The sequence below is a fragment of the Nestor notabilis genome, unplaced genomic scaffold (genome assembly GCF_000696875.1).
Source record: "Nestor notabilis isolate BGI_N333 unplaced genomic scaffold, ASM69687v1 scaffold14913, whole genome shotgun sequence".
NCBI lineage: Eukaryota > Metazoa > Chordata > Aves > Psittaciformes > Psittacidae > Nestor > Nestor notabilis.
The window spans coordinates 47038-62761 of record NW_009921641.1 but is presented as its reverse complement, the minus strand read 5'-3'; the positions used below and the strand labels follow the sequence as shown (position 1 = coordinate 62761).

The 15724-nt window shown below is 40.0% G+C and overlaps 2 protein-coding genes across 4 annotated transcripts in view; one reads left to right on the top strand and one right to left on the bottom strand.

The window, feature by feature from the left end:
* Positions 1–373: 373 nt before the first annotated feature.
* Positions 374–6054, top strand: DIMT1 (DIM1 dimethyladenosine transferase 1 homolog (S. cerevisiae); the record flags this gene model as incomplete). Its single annotated transcript, XM_010011250.1, has 10 exons — positions 374–460; positions 840–901; positions 1010–1103; positions 1191–1240; positions 2976–3099; positions 3215–3307; positions 4171–4235; positions 4507–4570; positions 5040–5146; positions 6012–6054. Coding segments are annotated over 10 exons (789 nt in total), but the record flags the coding sequence as incomplete, so codon positions are not given.
* Positions 6055–9503: 3449 nt separating this feature from the next.
* Positions 9504–15724, bottom strand: part of KIF2A (kinesin heavy chain member 2A) — a 33163-nt gene continuing 26942 nt past the window's right edge. For all 3 annotated transcript variants that reach the window (XM_010011245.1, XM_010011246.1, XM_010011249.1), the window contains 4 exons: positions 15428–15578; positions 13938–14039; positions 11220–11355; positions 9504–9845 (listed from right to left, as the gene is read on the bottom strand). In XM_010011245.1, coding sequence (XP_010009547.1) covers positions 9760–9845; positions 11220–11355; positions 13938–14039; positions 15428–15578 — 475 coding nt within the window. In that variant the 3' untranslated portion in view covers positions 9504–9759. The remainder of the gene's footprint in view (positions 9846–11219; positions 11356–13937; positions 14040–15427; positions 15579–15724) is intronic.

Genomic DNA, 15724 nt, shown 5'->3' with positions numbered 1-15724 from the left:
TGGGGGAGCGTGTGCAGAGCTCTGCCCGCTTCCCTGACTCCGGCCTTCCCGGGCTGTGGAGGTACCTGCCTTCTGTGCTGCAGTTACTGCCTTTCCATGCTGCTGGTTTTCTGACGTGATTGGTAATTTTTAGTTTTCTACGCTTTGCAAAAGATCTCTCATAAATTAGCATTGGGACATTCTTATTTCTCACCTTTTCCCTGTTACCACTTTCTTAATTATGTTCATGCTCCTCTTCTAGCTTTTAGCTTTAGATTAGCTTTTAGCCTTAGATGTTAGCTTTTTACCAAGCTGCATGTACCTTTCGTTTTAAAATTAAAAGGTTGCTTGAAATCAGTTCTAGAAAAATAACTGGAGTGCCGTTTGTTCTTAGGCTGCCCTACGACGTACAGATGTCATTCTGGAAGTGGGCCCAGGAACTGGTAACCTGACGGTAAAGATGTTAGAGAAAGTTAAGAAAGTAAGTGTGAGTTTGCCACATACATACCTTCCCAAGCTCCAACCACACTGTGGCTTAGGCTGTGGCAAACCAAAGGATCCTCACATGCTTGATTCAAATAAGTAGAATTACTCTGTGAATGTTTTTCTTAACATTTGCATGATTTCGGTTTTTTTTTTTAGTTGTTTGTATGGTCTTATCAAACTATAATATTGCTGTTACCCATTTATGTGGTAAGGCTTGCATGTTTCTGGGGAAGGAGGAAGGTGCATAGACTAATAGGGAATTTTTAAGGATTATTTAAACCTGTAGCAATAGATACAGGGGGGGTTTACCATTAAAGTTTTAATCCCAGCAGGGAGAAGTTGTATAAAGTTGCAATGATATATTTTGTTTCCAGGTGATTGCTTGTGAAATTGACCCTAGACTCGTTGGTGAACTTCAGAAGAGAGTCCAGGGCACGTGAGTATCAAAAGTGGAAATAGCGAGATTTTAAAGCAGTGGAGCTGCGTTGGCAAAAGCTTTGGCAACATGCTTCTCTGAGGATAATCATGCCACATTTCACCCCAGGTGTCTGGCAAACAAACTAGAAATCAGGGTTGGAGATGTCTTGAAAACAGACTTGCCATTCTTTGATGCATGCGTGGCTAACTTGCCTTACCAGGTATGGCTAAACAACATGGCAAAACTTTTTTTCTTTTTAAATGACAGTTGCCCAGAAATTACACTAACACTATTACTCTTTCCTCAGATTTCTTCACCTTTTGTTTTCAAGTTGCTGCTTCATAGACCATTTTTCAGGTATGTGGAAGAACAGAGCTCTGTATTGCCTGGTAGAAAATAAAATAGTTTTAAAAATATTCCCAAATCAAATTTTTTTAGTTCCTAAAATACCAGTTTGATGGATCGGGGCCACACCCCAGATTTTCTATAACACAAAACCTGCCAATGCCTGGCAATTACTTTCTGGCAATGTATTGAGTATGAAGGGAAATCTTAGTCTTGGCGTCAGTGTCAACTGACAAAAACTGGAGTTGGACCTCTTGACACTAGTAATATAACTAATTGTTACTCCAGGGATAAGTAGGGCATTGTAGCACTTAGAATCATAGAATCATAGAATGGGTTGGGTTGGAAAGGACCTTAAGATCATCTAGTTCCAACCCCCCTGCCATGGTCATGGGCACCACACACTAACCCGTGTCACCCAAGGCTCTGTCCAGCCTGGCCTTGAACACCGCCAAGGTTGGAGCATTCACAGCTTCCTTGGGCAACCTATTCCAGTGCCTCACCACCCTCACTGTGAAGAACTTCTGCCTTAGATCTAGCCTGAACTTCCCCTGTTTAAGTTTAAACCCATTCCCCTTTGTCCTGTCACTGCAGTCCCTAATGAAGAGTCCCTCCCCAGCATCCTTGTAGGCCCCCTTCGGATACTGGAAGGCTGCTATGAGGTCTCCACGCAGCCTTCTCTTCTGCAGGCTGAACAGCCCCAACTTTCTCAGCCTGTCTTCATATGGGAGGTTCTCCATTCCTCTTATCATCCTTGTGGCCCTTCTCTGGACTTGCTCCAGCAGCTCCATGTCCTTTTTATGTTGAGGACACCAGAACTGGACACAATACTCTGAAGTGAGGTCTCACGAGAGCAGAGTAGAGGTGCAGGATCACCTCCTCCGACCTCCTGCTGCTTTTGATACAGCCCAGGATACGGTTGGTTTCTGGGCTGCGAGTGCACACTGAAGCCTGCTCATGTCGAGTTTCTCATCAACCACCACCCCCAAGTCCTTCTCTGCAGGGCTGCTCTGAATCTCTTCTCTGCCTGTAGCTGTGCCTGGGGTTGTGCTGACCCAGGTGCAGGACCTTGCACTTGGCTTGGTTGAACTTCTTGAGGTTGGCATTGGCCACCTCTCAAGCCTGTCTGGGACCCTCTGGATCCCATCCCTTCCCTCCAGTGTTATCAACCAAGCCACACAGCTTGGTGTCGTCAGCAAACTAAAACTTCAGATGTCTTCTTTCCCGAGAAAGGAAGAATGGAAAGGGTAGGATTTAAGCTAAGATACTTCTGTTGCCTGGTTTGAAAATGTAACTGCCCAGGTACTTCTATGCATTGTTCAGTGCACATCAGTTCTTGAATTCTCTCCCTGAAGTGCTGACTTTAGTGATATACTGGTCAGGTTTTGGAGCTTGGAGAGTTTTGACTTGAAGGACTCATAGTGAATTATTCAAAATGATTGCTTACAGTCAGACACAAAACTCTTGAGACTAACCTCCTCTTTGATCCTGATCCACTTAGCAGTATACAGCATCAAATTCTGTTCTGTCTTTAAGGAGATGTAGATGTCTTTAAAAGGTTTTGTGGGGTTTTTTGGTGGGTTTGTTTTTAACACGCTCTGCGCTAATTAAGGCAGAGTTTGTTTATGGCAAACTTGTGTTGTTTCTAAGCACTGAGGCAAATACTGTGCTTTGCAAGTGTGTTAGTTGGGTTTTGATGTAGAAGTTGGTTCCTTATAATTCGTTTTCTCATTTCTGTTTTTCTCAGGTGTGCAATACTTATGTTCCAAAGGGAATTTGCACTTCGTTTGGTTGCCAAACCAGGAACTAAACTATACTGCAGACTCTCTATTAATACTCAGTTACTAGCTCGAGTGGACCATCTGATGAAGGTGCGTCATTCTGCATTAGCTAACAAACAGAGCTATCAAAGACAGAAGAATGTTTCCGGGAATGTGTGGATTTGCTGCTTATTCATACAGCTGCCTGACTTCTCCTAACTAACAGGTTGGAAAGAACAATTTCAGGCCTCCTCCCAAAGTGGAATCCAGTGTTGTCAGAATAGAGCCAAAGAACCCACCACCACCTGTCAACTTCCAGGTGAGCATCTACAACAACATAACATGCTGGTGGTAAGACTTAATTTCACTTTTCACTTACTACTCAGTTCCATGCGCTGCTTTTACTGTTCGGTATCAGCTATTCACTGACATTTACATAATTCCAAAATACTTACCTCTCTGTTGATCAGGCTTGCGTTAGGACGTTACCTGAATGCGCCACCATCAATTCGGGTCCAGCTTTGTTCACACTATTTCTGACAAGACTCAGGAGCCGTCTCCATGTCAGTTGGAGAGTTGCTAGTAATAATGTCCCTTTCATGGTGGTTTGTATCTTCCAGAGACCCTCCAGGCTGATGACTTTGTTATGATCAGAGGAGTATCTATGAGAAGGCCAATGTTCAGATGAGTGTGTACAGGATAGTGTTCTTAAAACTGCGCTGAATGCTCCATCCCTGGCAGTGTTCAAGACCAGGTTGGACAGGGCATGAGCAACCTGGTCTCGTGTCCCTAGGTGTCACTGCCCGTTGCAGGGAGGTTGGAACTATGTGCTCTTAAGGTCCTTTCCAACCCAAACCATTCTGTGGTTCTGTGAAAATTCTTTGATCTTCAGGACCATTTCAGCCTTCCCCAATGTTAGCCAGATTTTCTTCAATCATCTTTCTTCACAGCGCATGAGAACAATGTCAAGGTTTTCAAGAACAATTCAGAGGTTTTTGTGGTTGAAGAATTTTCTCCTGCATTTGTATTGCTTTGTCCAAATCAGGTTTTGTATTGTTTAGAGAATTTTCCTGAATCTTTTTTTGCGTTCAATATTCTTGTTCTGAAGTTGTCAGTAGTGACTTTACTTGTTCGTAGTAGCTGTATGTTCCTCTCTGTAAATTCTGACCTTTTTAATTTCAGGAGTGGGATGGTATGGTAAGAATAGCCTTTGTTAGGAAAAACAAGACACTCTCTGCAGCATTTAAGTAAGTAAATTCTATTAAATCTTTTCGGAGTTTGAAAGCCCATTCAGTTAACCATTTCTGTGGTGCAAATGCATAGCAGTGTTATATGCACACCAGCACAGTCTGGGATAAACCATGATGGAGGATTCATGCTGGGGTCACAAGATTTTTCTTTTAGAAAAGAACAGCTCTGTGTAAATGTTACAGTTTTTTATAGTAAAGGTTAACAATGAATCGAGTCAAGAAACCTAGTTAAAGTTCAGTTTCTAGTCTAAACTTGCATTTCTTTTAGGTCAAGTGCTGTAGAGCAGTTACTGGATCATAATTACCGAATTCATTGTTCCTTACATAATACAGTAAGTTCCTTTCTAATGTATTAAATTCTATTGTGTATTGTGTCCTACATACTGACTTTTATAACAGTAAAAAATTAACATTGAAAAGCTGCTTTAACATGGTGAAGTTTTTCTGAGAGAGTTTGAGGGAGGAGGAGCTTGCCTCTTAAAGAAAAATCTAAAAGGGTCACTAAATCACTGTGAAAGAGCTAAAAGCTGAGTACGTTACTAATCAAGTAAGAATCCAATGAGAAAACTTTCTGTGTATGCTTAGCAATACTGCTGTGATTCATTTACAGTGAACGAGCTGAGATATAAAAATTAAGATAAAAGAATAGAAGAATACAATAATCCAAACAAGAAAAAAAACCCTGATTTCTCTTCTTGAAACAAGAACCATTCTAAAAATGGGAAAAGACTAATTATTTAAATGAACCTTTTTCTGTGCTATGAATAAAAAATTAATTTATATCCTCTTTTTCATTGACAGGAAATACCTGAAAACTTCAAAATTGCAGAGAAAATACAGACAGTCCTAGAAAATACAGGTTACTCTGACAAACGAGCCCGTTCAATGGATATAGATGATTTTATTAGGTATTCTTTTTTCCTTTAAAATGCTTTCCTTTTAAGCTTCTTCAAATTCTATCTGTGCCTGTGTAGCACAGATTATTATTGGGTCAAAGAGGAGTTGGATTAATTCCATTTTCCTCTCGATACCAGACACCCCTTGCTTCCACTCTGGAAGGTGAACGCTTAAACCCTACATGTATTTTAGCTGCTGCTTACATTGTTGAGGATGTAGCTAAAGATCCCTGTTTCAGATGTTTGTGTACTAGACCCTTTAGTCACCTCTAAAAATGGCTTTAATAATGGAATTGATTATTGTAATATCCATGGAGACTTCTACAGCTCTTCTCTGTCTTGAGGATTAGGCCATAGTCTGTAGCATAATTTGGAAATCTGTGTAATTAACTGCTGTATTCTGCTCTTACGTCTGGTCAGTTGAGTGGCAACGTGAATCCTCTTCTAATTTATGATAAAATTCCTAGCTTTTCCAGTGTGACAATTAATGCAGCTACCACTCTTTAAAGAAACATAGTAACTTACTAGGATGCAATATAACTGTACTGAAAATATGCCTACATCTCAAAAATGGCAAATATGCTAACAACATAGAATCACAGAATGGTTTGGGTTGGAAAGGACCTTAAGATCATCTAGTTCCAAGCCCTCTGCCATGAGCAGGGACACCACACACTAAACTATGTCACCCAAGGCTCTGTCCAACCTGGCCTTGAACACCTAGTTTAATATTTTGTAATAATTCTGTGCAGTTGAACAGCAGTGGCTGCTTTCATGCTATTTTTATATATTCTTCACCAGCCAACCCCTCTTAGAAATTCCTTAAGCTGAAATACAAATTAGTAGAAATTGTAACATGAATCTTTCACTCTTTCAGCTTGCTACATGGCTTCAATTCAGAAGGCATCCATTTCTCATAGATTCTCCTAGAGGAATGAAAGATCTTCGTATTTTGTCGCTGCAGACTTACCTGTGCCAGAGTGACTGCAGTGTACGTGCACATTCTGGTTCTTAAAATGTTACATGCAGTTTCATCACAGAGAGTAGGGAAGAAGCTGCTGCTCTCTATTTTAAGAGAAAAATTCTTCACAACTGAAGTGAGGTGCTGGAATCCCACATGACAGTGTATTTTTAAAAATACCAGATAACATGGATGGATGCTGCTGTGATTGAAATCTGTGTTCTCTGATCATGGACTTCGCCTCAATAAATTCTTGCACAGTACTCAACAGTACAACCCTAAGTCTGGTCTGGGCAACAAAACCAGGTGTAGTCATTCCTTTTGTTTGGGGGGGGGTTTGTTGGTTTTTTTTTTAAATCTTTTTTTAGAAGTATGTTTAAACATTTTCTTTTAATTTGAAATGCCGGCCTCTTCCACATGTTCTCTGCTAGCTGCCCCCATTCCAAGTCTGTTAGCAGTCTGCTTCTCCTGGAGAAATCCCAGTAACACTTTCTCAGGAAGAACAGCATTTACCTTGCCAGCTCAGCGTCATTTACAGAAACATTACGAAGGGACCTGAAGGTACCAGTGTCATCTCCTTACGCCACCTATTGCTGTCAAACCGCTGCAGGAACTAGTGGAGAGCTACAAAGGGGCTTTCTCATTTTCTCAAAGTCTCATAAGCATAGGCAGAAGGGTTATTTTTGTCAACTGTAAATTCAAGAAGCTAGAAGAAAAATACTTCACCCATAAAGGGAGGGAAAGGTTTTAGCATAGATCAAAGCTTTCGATGAGTCTTAAGAGGACTGCATGCCTGTGTCCTGACAGAAAGACTTACTGAAGTGCCTTAATATCATTCAGATAATTATGTATTTATTAAGGACAAGGCAATTTTCCCAAGGACTTTTGTGTTAACTGTAGCAGCTGTCGGAAGAAAAATCCACTTTGGTCTGTCTTACAGGAAGACAGTAACTTTTAACTCTGCAGCATCAGGCAGGGGTGAAGGCATGGCTCAGCATATTAGCTACCGTAAGTAATTAGTTCGTGTGTTGCATACCTCTTTCAAGATGACCACAGCAAGTGGAGAAGAGGCAAATTAGCAAAAACTCTTCTAAGATGTAACTTCATTTTATACACATCCAATGTCAATTCTTTCTTACAAGTCATTGGTTCAGAAGCATGTACAGAAACAGGCACTTGAATTTGCAGGTATCCCAGGAGGTAGTCTTGAAAAACCAAACTGCTCATTTGTTTTTTAATTTAACGATTCTAGTGCTGGTTCACTGCATATGGAACCAATGCATGGGTGAGGTAAGAAGCAACAGCAATATGCTCAGACTAATACAGAAGGAGCAAGTGCTGGAGATCTGTCACTTAGTAAGAAGCTGTTGAAATATACCTATGTCTGTCCTTCCTGTCTGCTTTGGTACCTGCTGTAAACCACAGCCTGGTTGTGGCTCTGGGCTTGCATCAGGAACAGTAGGGAATCTGCTATTTCTGATATAGGGTGTCTTGATCTTTAGAGGCGTTTTAGAAAGTAAACTGCTGGAGGAAGTCTTCAAAGAAGCCCCCTGGTATTGCACGATAACCTGTACTGTACTGTCACCTGCTAACAAAACCTGCTGCCTTCTATTTCACTGTTTTTTTCTTGTAACTGTGGTGGAGGACATTCTTAAAACTAATGCTCAGAAAGACACATGATGTTTCTTTTAAGGCCTGCTGCAAAACTTTTAGGATGGTGTTCTGGGCAACTTCTTCATGTTTGACAAATCTGTATGAAGAGCTGGCTCTTGAAGTAAATGCTCATTTTGAAATTAGAGGTGTTTTGTTCAAAAGCGTAACTCCAATGCGGTCACAAAGTGGAACCCTTCCCAGAGCACAACAGGATTTCCATAGAAGTAAACTCTCACATGTAATTCATTTAATAGCTTAATTTTATTAAACACATTATGTAAAATCTACATTGTTTCAGTTTTCATGTTTACACACAGATAGATTTTTTTTTAATTTTTTTTTTATTTTTTTTAACCATGATGCGACAAGAGCCTCCCATAGCCTAGCATTCTATGGGAGATAGAAACATTAAACACTACAAGAATTCCTGGCTTTTAAACAATCTTTTCAATTGCCTTCCTTTTATCCCCTGCCAGGACTGGCACAAACAAACAGGCTTATATTCCAAAAGTATTTTTTAAACAATTCCAAGGGAAAGTCTGCTAATACAAACTCCTGGAAACTGGGAGAACTCCTAGAGAGGTCTACAAGTCTTCATTTGACAAGAAGTTCTTACATGAAAAGTCAACCTTTTTTGGATACTGACTTGCAAAAATAACTCAAGTGCCACCACCTAAGAAGTGCTGATAGACATGGCGCCATTGGTAAGAATTCAGGTACTTGTGTGATTTCTATTAGCGCCAGGTTAAGAGGTATTGTGCAAAATCCCCAAATGATGCAAGTTCAACCCACTTTTCAGCTGCTGGCACTGTACAAAGGGAAAAATAGGTATTAGCTACATTTTTCTTAAAAGCAACAGAGCTACTCAAACTACCTGCAAACTACGGTTAATGAACATGTAAGTTTGTCATGCATTAAAAGCCAAATTTTAACAGTATGTGAAAGGCCAATATGTATGCATTTAGCTGGATCCCTGAACTTTTGACAGTTATCCATATGCAGAGGTCAGATCGTACCTTTACTCTGACAGCATTACCACATACCATACCACATACTGTATATCTGCATTATCCAAAGATACAACTCTCCTCAGTACTTAAAACATTACCCTTTATTATACATCAACTAATTTTTATTTTTGTGGTTTTTTGATCAGTTTTTTGTTGGGTTTTTTTTATTTTTAATTACAGATTAAAACATTAGAATTATATCACCATTATGGTACTCAAATAAATCTAAAATTCCATATTTTTACAAGGAGGATGGAATGTCCAGCTGTTTGTACACTTAACAGCTCTTGCAGTTCCTGTTCAAATGATATGGCACATCCTGTGAAATGAAACTACCCACCAAAATAAAAAAAGGTCTCAAAACACATTAAAAATGCCACACACGGGAAGTCATTCATATTGACAAATAAGGAATGTTACTCATTAAGGCTGTGCTTCAGGAAGATGATGTTGAGGGTTAAGTAGCCTTCATCAAGGCACAGAATGGGAAGAAGTAAAGCACAGCTGTCTGTAAAGGAGTAGTTTATGTACAACCACTAGTGAGGTGTGCATGCACGCAAACACAATTTAAAACTGCACAGCTGGTCTTTGTAACAAAACTGAACATAGTCAAAAGGAAACACTGCGGCTTTTTAATGGCCACAGCTCTACTTCATTGTTAAAAAATGGCAAATATTCCCAAACCTAAAACTCACGACTTGAGTAAATAAAATATCGTAAAACAATATCGTAAAACAATATCGTAAAACAAAGTGCTTCACAGATCTGAACCCTGCATGGTTGTGCTGTCTGGTCTAGAAGCATTTTGTAGACATCATAGGAGCATTTCACACAAAACTTAAAAATGTCATTCAGGTGAATAAGAAACAGGACATTTTCACAGACATTTCTAATGTTTTTACACTTTCAAGTAGTTGAGTTCTTACAGCCACTGGGTTTCATAACAAATGTGTGCTACAGCAGTACGGGTTCATGGACTCCTTTAGCAGCAAAGGCCTGATTCAAAGGGCACGTGGTTTTTTCAGGCTGATCTGTTTACTGGCCTGTTCCTCCTCTTGCAGAGCTGCCCGGAAAGATTTCACTTTGTCTTTAATGAAAAAGAGAGAATAAATACTGATGTGCCTGTGCTCAACACACATCTCAAAATTAAGTCCTGATGCTGCACATCCCAGCCCCAGTGCACAACAAAGAACATTCCTCCACAAAAATAGCTGACACTAAGAAAGGATCGCAACAAGCTTAAATTCAATACTCACCATACAAACAAGCTGCAGAGCAACTTAGCCCCTTCTTAGATGCTACCCCTGTCTCTAGGCAAGATAGCTCTGGAAACTGCGTAATCGCATTCCCAGCATGTAACCTGTTCACACATAAATTCTGCTTCTAACTCAGAGTACAAGCAGATGCACACCACATAAATCCTTTTCCTTCTCAGCAGCTTCCAAACCATCCTTAGAGGCATTCAAAATTGTAATTAGTGTACAATCAGTCATTTCTGTACATTCTAAAACCCGGCAGGCAGGGTAAATTCTACTCCCCCCTGTTCTCCTATGAACGTGAAAAGCATCTGTGATCAAATTTTGGAAGTCATTCACCGTAAATAGGGAAATGCATCTTTCATTAGTTTCATCAGAACTGTAACAACAATGGGAAAAACCTAAGAAAGTAAGCGTGGCACCCTTTCATGCTTCTATTCCTGAGTAAAAAATAAGGTTTTATCTTATAAGGAGTTTCCTAACATAGATCAAAACCACCCCAACCTGACCTCTTAGCCCCAGGCCCCACCGTTGAACTTCTACCAGTACGTCCTGGCTTCTGGAGACCAAACACTTACAGAAACTAAAATGAAAGATCCATCTCCATGAGGTGTACCAAGCTGACAAACTGATTTTAGAAGACAAGTGAAAGAGTCAATTTTGGGCTCTAAGAATTATCTGCAGTTTGTTTTCACCAAAGAGAGGCTGACAAAATGCAGACAGAAAGGCTGCTGAAGAAAAGGGAAGCTAACCACCAAGCTACCGGGACCTCGATGCTGTTCTTAAGCACGGTCTTAAAAATGAGAGCAGTGTCTCCTCTACACTACAGAATGCAACAGAGCAGGAACTACGAGTTCCTACTACTTTGTCCTCATTGCATCACTTTCTTTTTCATACAGTCCATTTGAACTTTCTTTTTCTTTCCTTTATTGTTTTGGGGCAAAGGGGAAAAAAAGGGTTGAGTTTATACTTCCTGGAGGTAAAGCACAGATTTTTCCTTAAAACTAGGACAAAGCACTGATGCAAACACATTCTTAGGCAGCAGAATAAATGCTCCTTTTACAAGACACAGCAGGCCAGCAGAAGGGGAAAAAAGACCCTAAAACATAACCAAACATTTTTATCCTCATTATTACTGCAAGTCTCCAAGGCATATGAAAATATATTGCTAATAATGCACACCAAAGTGATGAAAAGCAATCTACCTCTAAGTTCGGTCAGAACTTCAATTTTTTGATCTAGAATTACTTCAAGTTGGGTAGCATAAGAATCCACATCATAGTCTACTTCTTCTGTCATCTCAAGAAGAGCTCTTTCATCTTCCAGCCATCTAAGAGATTCCTAGGTAGAAGTAAAAACAAACAAAACAAAACAGCTAAATGCATAAGCAAAGTTACAGACAAGCTGCAAGACAAAGAGCTGTCCTTTCCTCAGGACAACCACGTTTTCACTGTATAGTCACCTTACTATAACAAATTTCAATCTTAAAATGAAACCTTATTCCTAATTAAGCAAAATTGAAACCTTACTGCTAATTCAGCAAAATCATACGTTTTCTACATTCTTTCTTAATTCCAGTGGTCATACCAGCAGCAGGTAAACCACAGCTACCCCAGTTCTCCAAATTCAGAACATAAGGTGGTTGTAAAGCTAAGAAACTCAGAAAACAGAACTTTACGTCACAGTTATGTCCCCTTAGGCAGGTATCTAAGTTTGAAGTCAGGCTTAAATTTTACATATGGGCTGATTGCCACTGATTATAATCAGTTTCTTTAGTACAGTTAAAGAGCCAAGATAATTCCCATCCATAATCATCCAGTTTTCAGAAGAGCTGTGTGAAAGAACTATTTTAAACTCAGTATTGAGTGAGCCAACTCCCCAGACAGGTAAAAGAACAGTGAAAGTTGGCTAAGGCAGCTCTTAAGACATCGTTGCACTCTGAATATTACCATAAAAAAGGGAAAAAATAAGTCTTGCAGCAAAGAAGAATTCAACCAGGAGCTTAAAGCTTTCAGAAACACTCAAAGCAGTGATCAGGAGAACTGATCCCATTTGAAATGCTGTGATTTAAAACAAAAAAGAAAAAAAAAAGAAGGCAACTGACAGTTTTAGGCATGCTGGGCCTAAAATACTAAAATCAAAGTCTTTTCCTCTGCTCAGTAGCCCAGGTAATACTGAAAGCATAGTCCAAACCCCGTGTATGTTTTTTGCCTTTCAGCACAGATGGAGCTCACACTGGGATAGGATTCATCTAATGTAAACTCATACACCCAAGACACAAAGGAAGGCCAACACCTCTACAGCACAATTCATTCCCCTGATCTATTTCAGACGTTTTTGTTAGGAAAGGATGTTTTGTATCAGCACGTTCCAGGAGGAAGCTGACAGGACACAACTTCTGCCTGGTACAGCTAGTAGATTCTGCTGCAACCCACCTCCCCCAGTGGCATAAACTAACAAGCCATGCTGCAAACGAAGGGAGCCGAGGCTCAGATTTATTTCCTCCCAGTGCCTGCTGGGAGGAGCAGTAATCTTCAGAGAACACACAGAGGTAGTAAGATCTTGCACGAATGCAGCTTGTCTCTCCAGAAGTCACAAGCACTGGGACACAGCTATGGTGTATGGCATATGAATTTCACACATCTGAATGTGTTAATTCAGGGCTAATGTTTCATAATAACTAAATCTCTACATCTGTTGCAAAATGCATTATAGAATCATAGAATCATAGAATAGTTAGGGTTGGAAAGGACCTTAAGATCATCTAGTTCCAACCCCCCCTGCCATCAGCAGGGACACCACACACTAAACTATGTCGCCCAAGGCTCTGTCCAGCCTGGCCTTGAACACCGCCAGGGTTGGAGCATTCACAACTTCCTTGGGCAGCCTATTCCAGTGCCTTTATTACTTAGCATCTTACTGTATTATGAACACACATCAACGTTCCACGAAGTTAGATACCTAAATTGAGGACATGTGTGCATTTCCTACAGGTTTAATGGTCTGCTGCTCTCTTGCAGTAGATTTGTCAAATGGACAGCCTGCCTAAAGACCCTAAGGTTATGAACAGAAGCAACTCACATTTTCTTCTGAGAACTAGTAACTCATACTTACAACTACACTTTATCTTGTGAATGCAAAAGGCTCCATGGCCCTGACCAGCATCACACTGCACTTTCTTCCAAAGTCCCTGACTAAAAGCAAGTGAAAACCTTTATGTATCTGTAAAAAGGAAGCAAACAGGCAGTAAGAAGTACACGTGTCTCTTCTGTATCTGAGTATCTCAGAGGGAGATGTCACAAAAGGATACTCGGATACAATACTTGGAGGGAGTACTGCAGTATCTTAGAGGGAGATGCCCAGACAGAAATGGTGCTGATCAAATCATTACTATCAGCTTCCAGCTCTGGCATAAGAATATTGGTGGTGAAACTGAAAATTTTAAGACCAATCTGAATTAATACCCGCTGACTAGAAAAAAAATACACAAATGCTGGGAAACAACTACAACAGAAAATATTGTGAATAATAAAAAACCAGCAACTGTTCTTACAATGAACACAGTCTTTCTGGGGATGTTTCACAGAACCATAGAATGGTTGGGTTGGAAAGGACCTTAAGACAGACGATCTAGTTCCAACCCCCCTGCCATGGTCATGTTTGTTGAGAAGAAAACTTTACTAGATTTCTGGAATGATATAAAAATATGCTTCTCTTTCATTATAGGGACAAAGTTTAGCGGTTATGGGATCTGTTGCTATTTGTTTGCTATACTGGGCTTGGCCTAATAAAACAATCTAGAAGTCTCTGACAGCAGTGGAATATCCAGATGATATCCTACATCTCCAAGAGTATGTGCACTTTCACTAACAAAACCTTAATTCCTGGATTAGGATAAAACAAAACAGAGGTCCATCTTTTACCTGGAAGACAGTCCTGTGGTCTTCTACTACTTGCTCTTCCATTTCCACCATTTGTGACACAGCTTCATGGAAAGTAAACAATTGTGGAGAAACTTCCTCTTCCTGAAATAGTTAAGCTTGTTAGTCTGGAGAGAACCGTATCTACAGGAAATACACTGAATGTGATCCATCTCATCACAGAACACAAAGAAATATGCAGAAGGCAGAAGCTGTCAAAAATAGAACTCAATACTTCCAACAAGAAAATCTCCAGAAATTAGTGGACAGCACAACATATGCAAAATTTTCCAAAAAAAGAGAACAGCAATTACATTCAATACAGTTCAGGAAAACAAAATTGAATCAATCCTTTGGGAAAAAGATGGTGTAAATGTAAACTGAGAAATCTAAAATGCACACAGTGATTAGAGGAATGCACAACATGAATTTACAAACTGGGGCAAATTGAACTTCTTTAGAAAAAAATAGGTAACTATCAAAGGGGAGAGCACTAGGTAGGCTGTAGTTCATGTTTTAGCGAGACAGTATAGTTCCTTATATGATGCATCTGAAATATTTTTTAAAACATATTGTAAAAGCTTAATTTAATTCTACATGAGCAATCAAAAAGTAAGATATGAAACGATATCTGGCTGGAAGGACTGTCCAGTGGGAAGCTCTAGGAATCACTAGCATGATCTTACAAAATAGAGCCCTGGAAGAAGAGCCAGTTACTAAAATGAGAAACACAGCAGATGCCCTGAAGAGGTGTCTGAGGAGGCAGATTATTACAAATAATAAGTTAGCATATTGATGATTTTAATTTCCTCTCTTTCATCAACATTTTCACAAATCAAGGTTTACTCTCTCTTGAACATTTCAGGAACCAGGACTAGAGCTGATTATCCGCAGTGAGGGGAAAATGCCCTCTAGAAGATGTCTCTCAGGTCCCCACTCCTGCAGCCCAGGGAGACGGTGGGAACATGACGTGGCTCCCTCCCAAACGGGACAGTGGGGTTTCATCCCATGAAAATCTGGATGTTGGGAGGAGGAATGACAGGTGGCCATGTTTCTAAACACAGAGAAAGGCAAATTGACTTAAAATGGGTGTTGCATGCAAGGTAAGTAATGCTCAAACCCACGAGAGTGTTAAATAAAACAGATCAGTGTCCCAGGATACTTCTAACTGCCTAAAAAAATGTGAAGCTGTACTGGAAAAAATGCACACTAAAGAATGCCAGAGCCTAGAGCAGGCCCTGCCTAGACATTAACAGCTCTAATCAGCAAGGAAAATAAAGTAAAACATTCTCCTCCCACCTTTCAAGAAACATTTTTGGTTTAGGGTTCTTTTTCCTACGGGAACGTACATAATACCGTAAAGTGAAAAGGTGAAGAAAATGCTGTATTTTCTTAATGATCTTGCTAACAGGCTATAAATACACATTACTCTGGATTTGTTCTGCCATGCATTTATCATCATCTCTTCCCATGTAATGCTGTAAACCACTCACATTTTGTTCACAAAGCAGTTTGAGATCATCCCTCTGAGGAGAGCTCCCCACACCCCACTGTGTCTCCAAGTCATCAATCTGATTGGGAGGATGGTGTATAGTGGGACGGTTATCTCCTGTGGCAGTAGGATCGACCGTCAGCTCCTTCACCCTATGAGCAGAAAATGTTTCATTCGTAAAGTAGCAACTTCCAACGCAAAAATGTCAAAAAATAAAACAAAAATAAAGCTCTATGGGTTTATACACAATTAATTCAATTAATAAGGATGATGATGATGTCAGCTTCACAAATTTAAT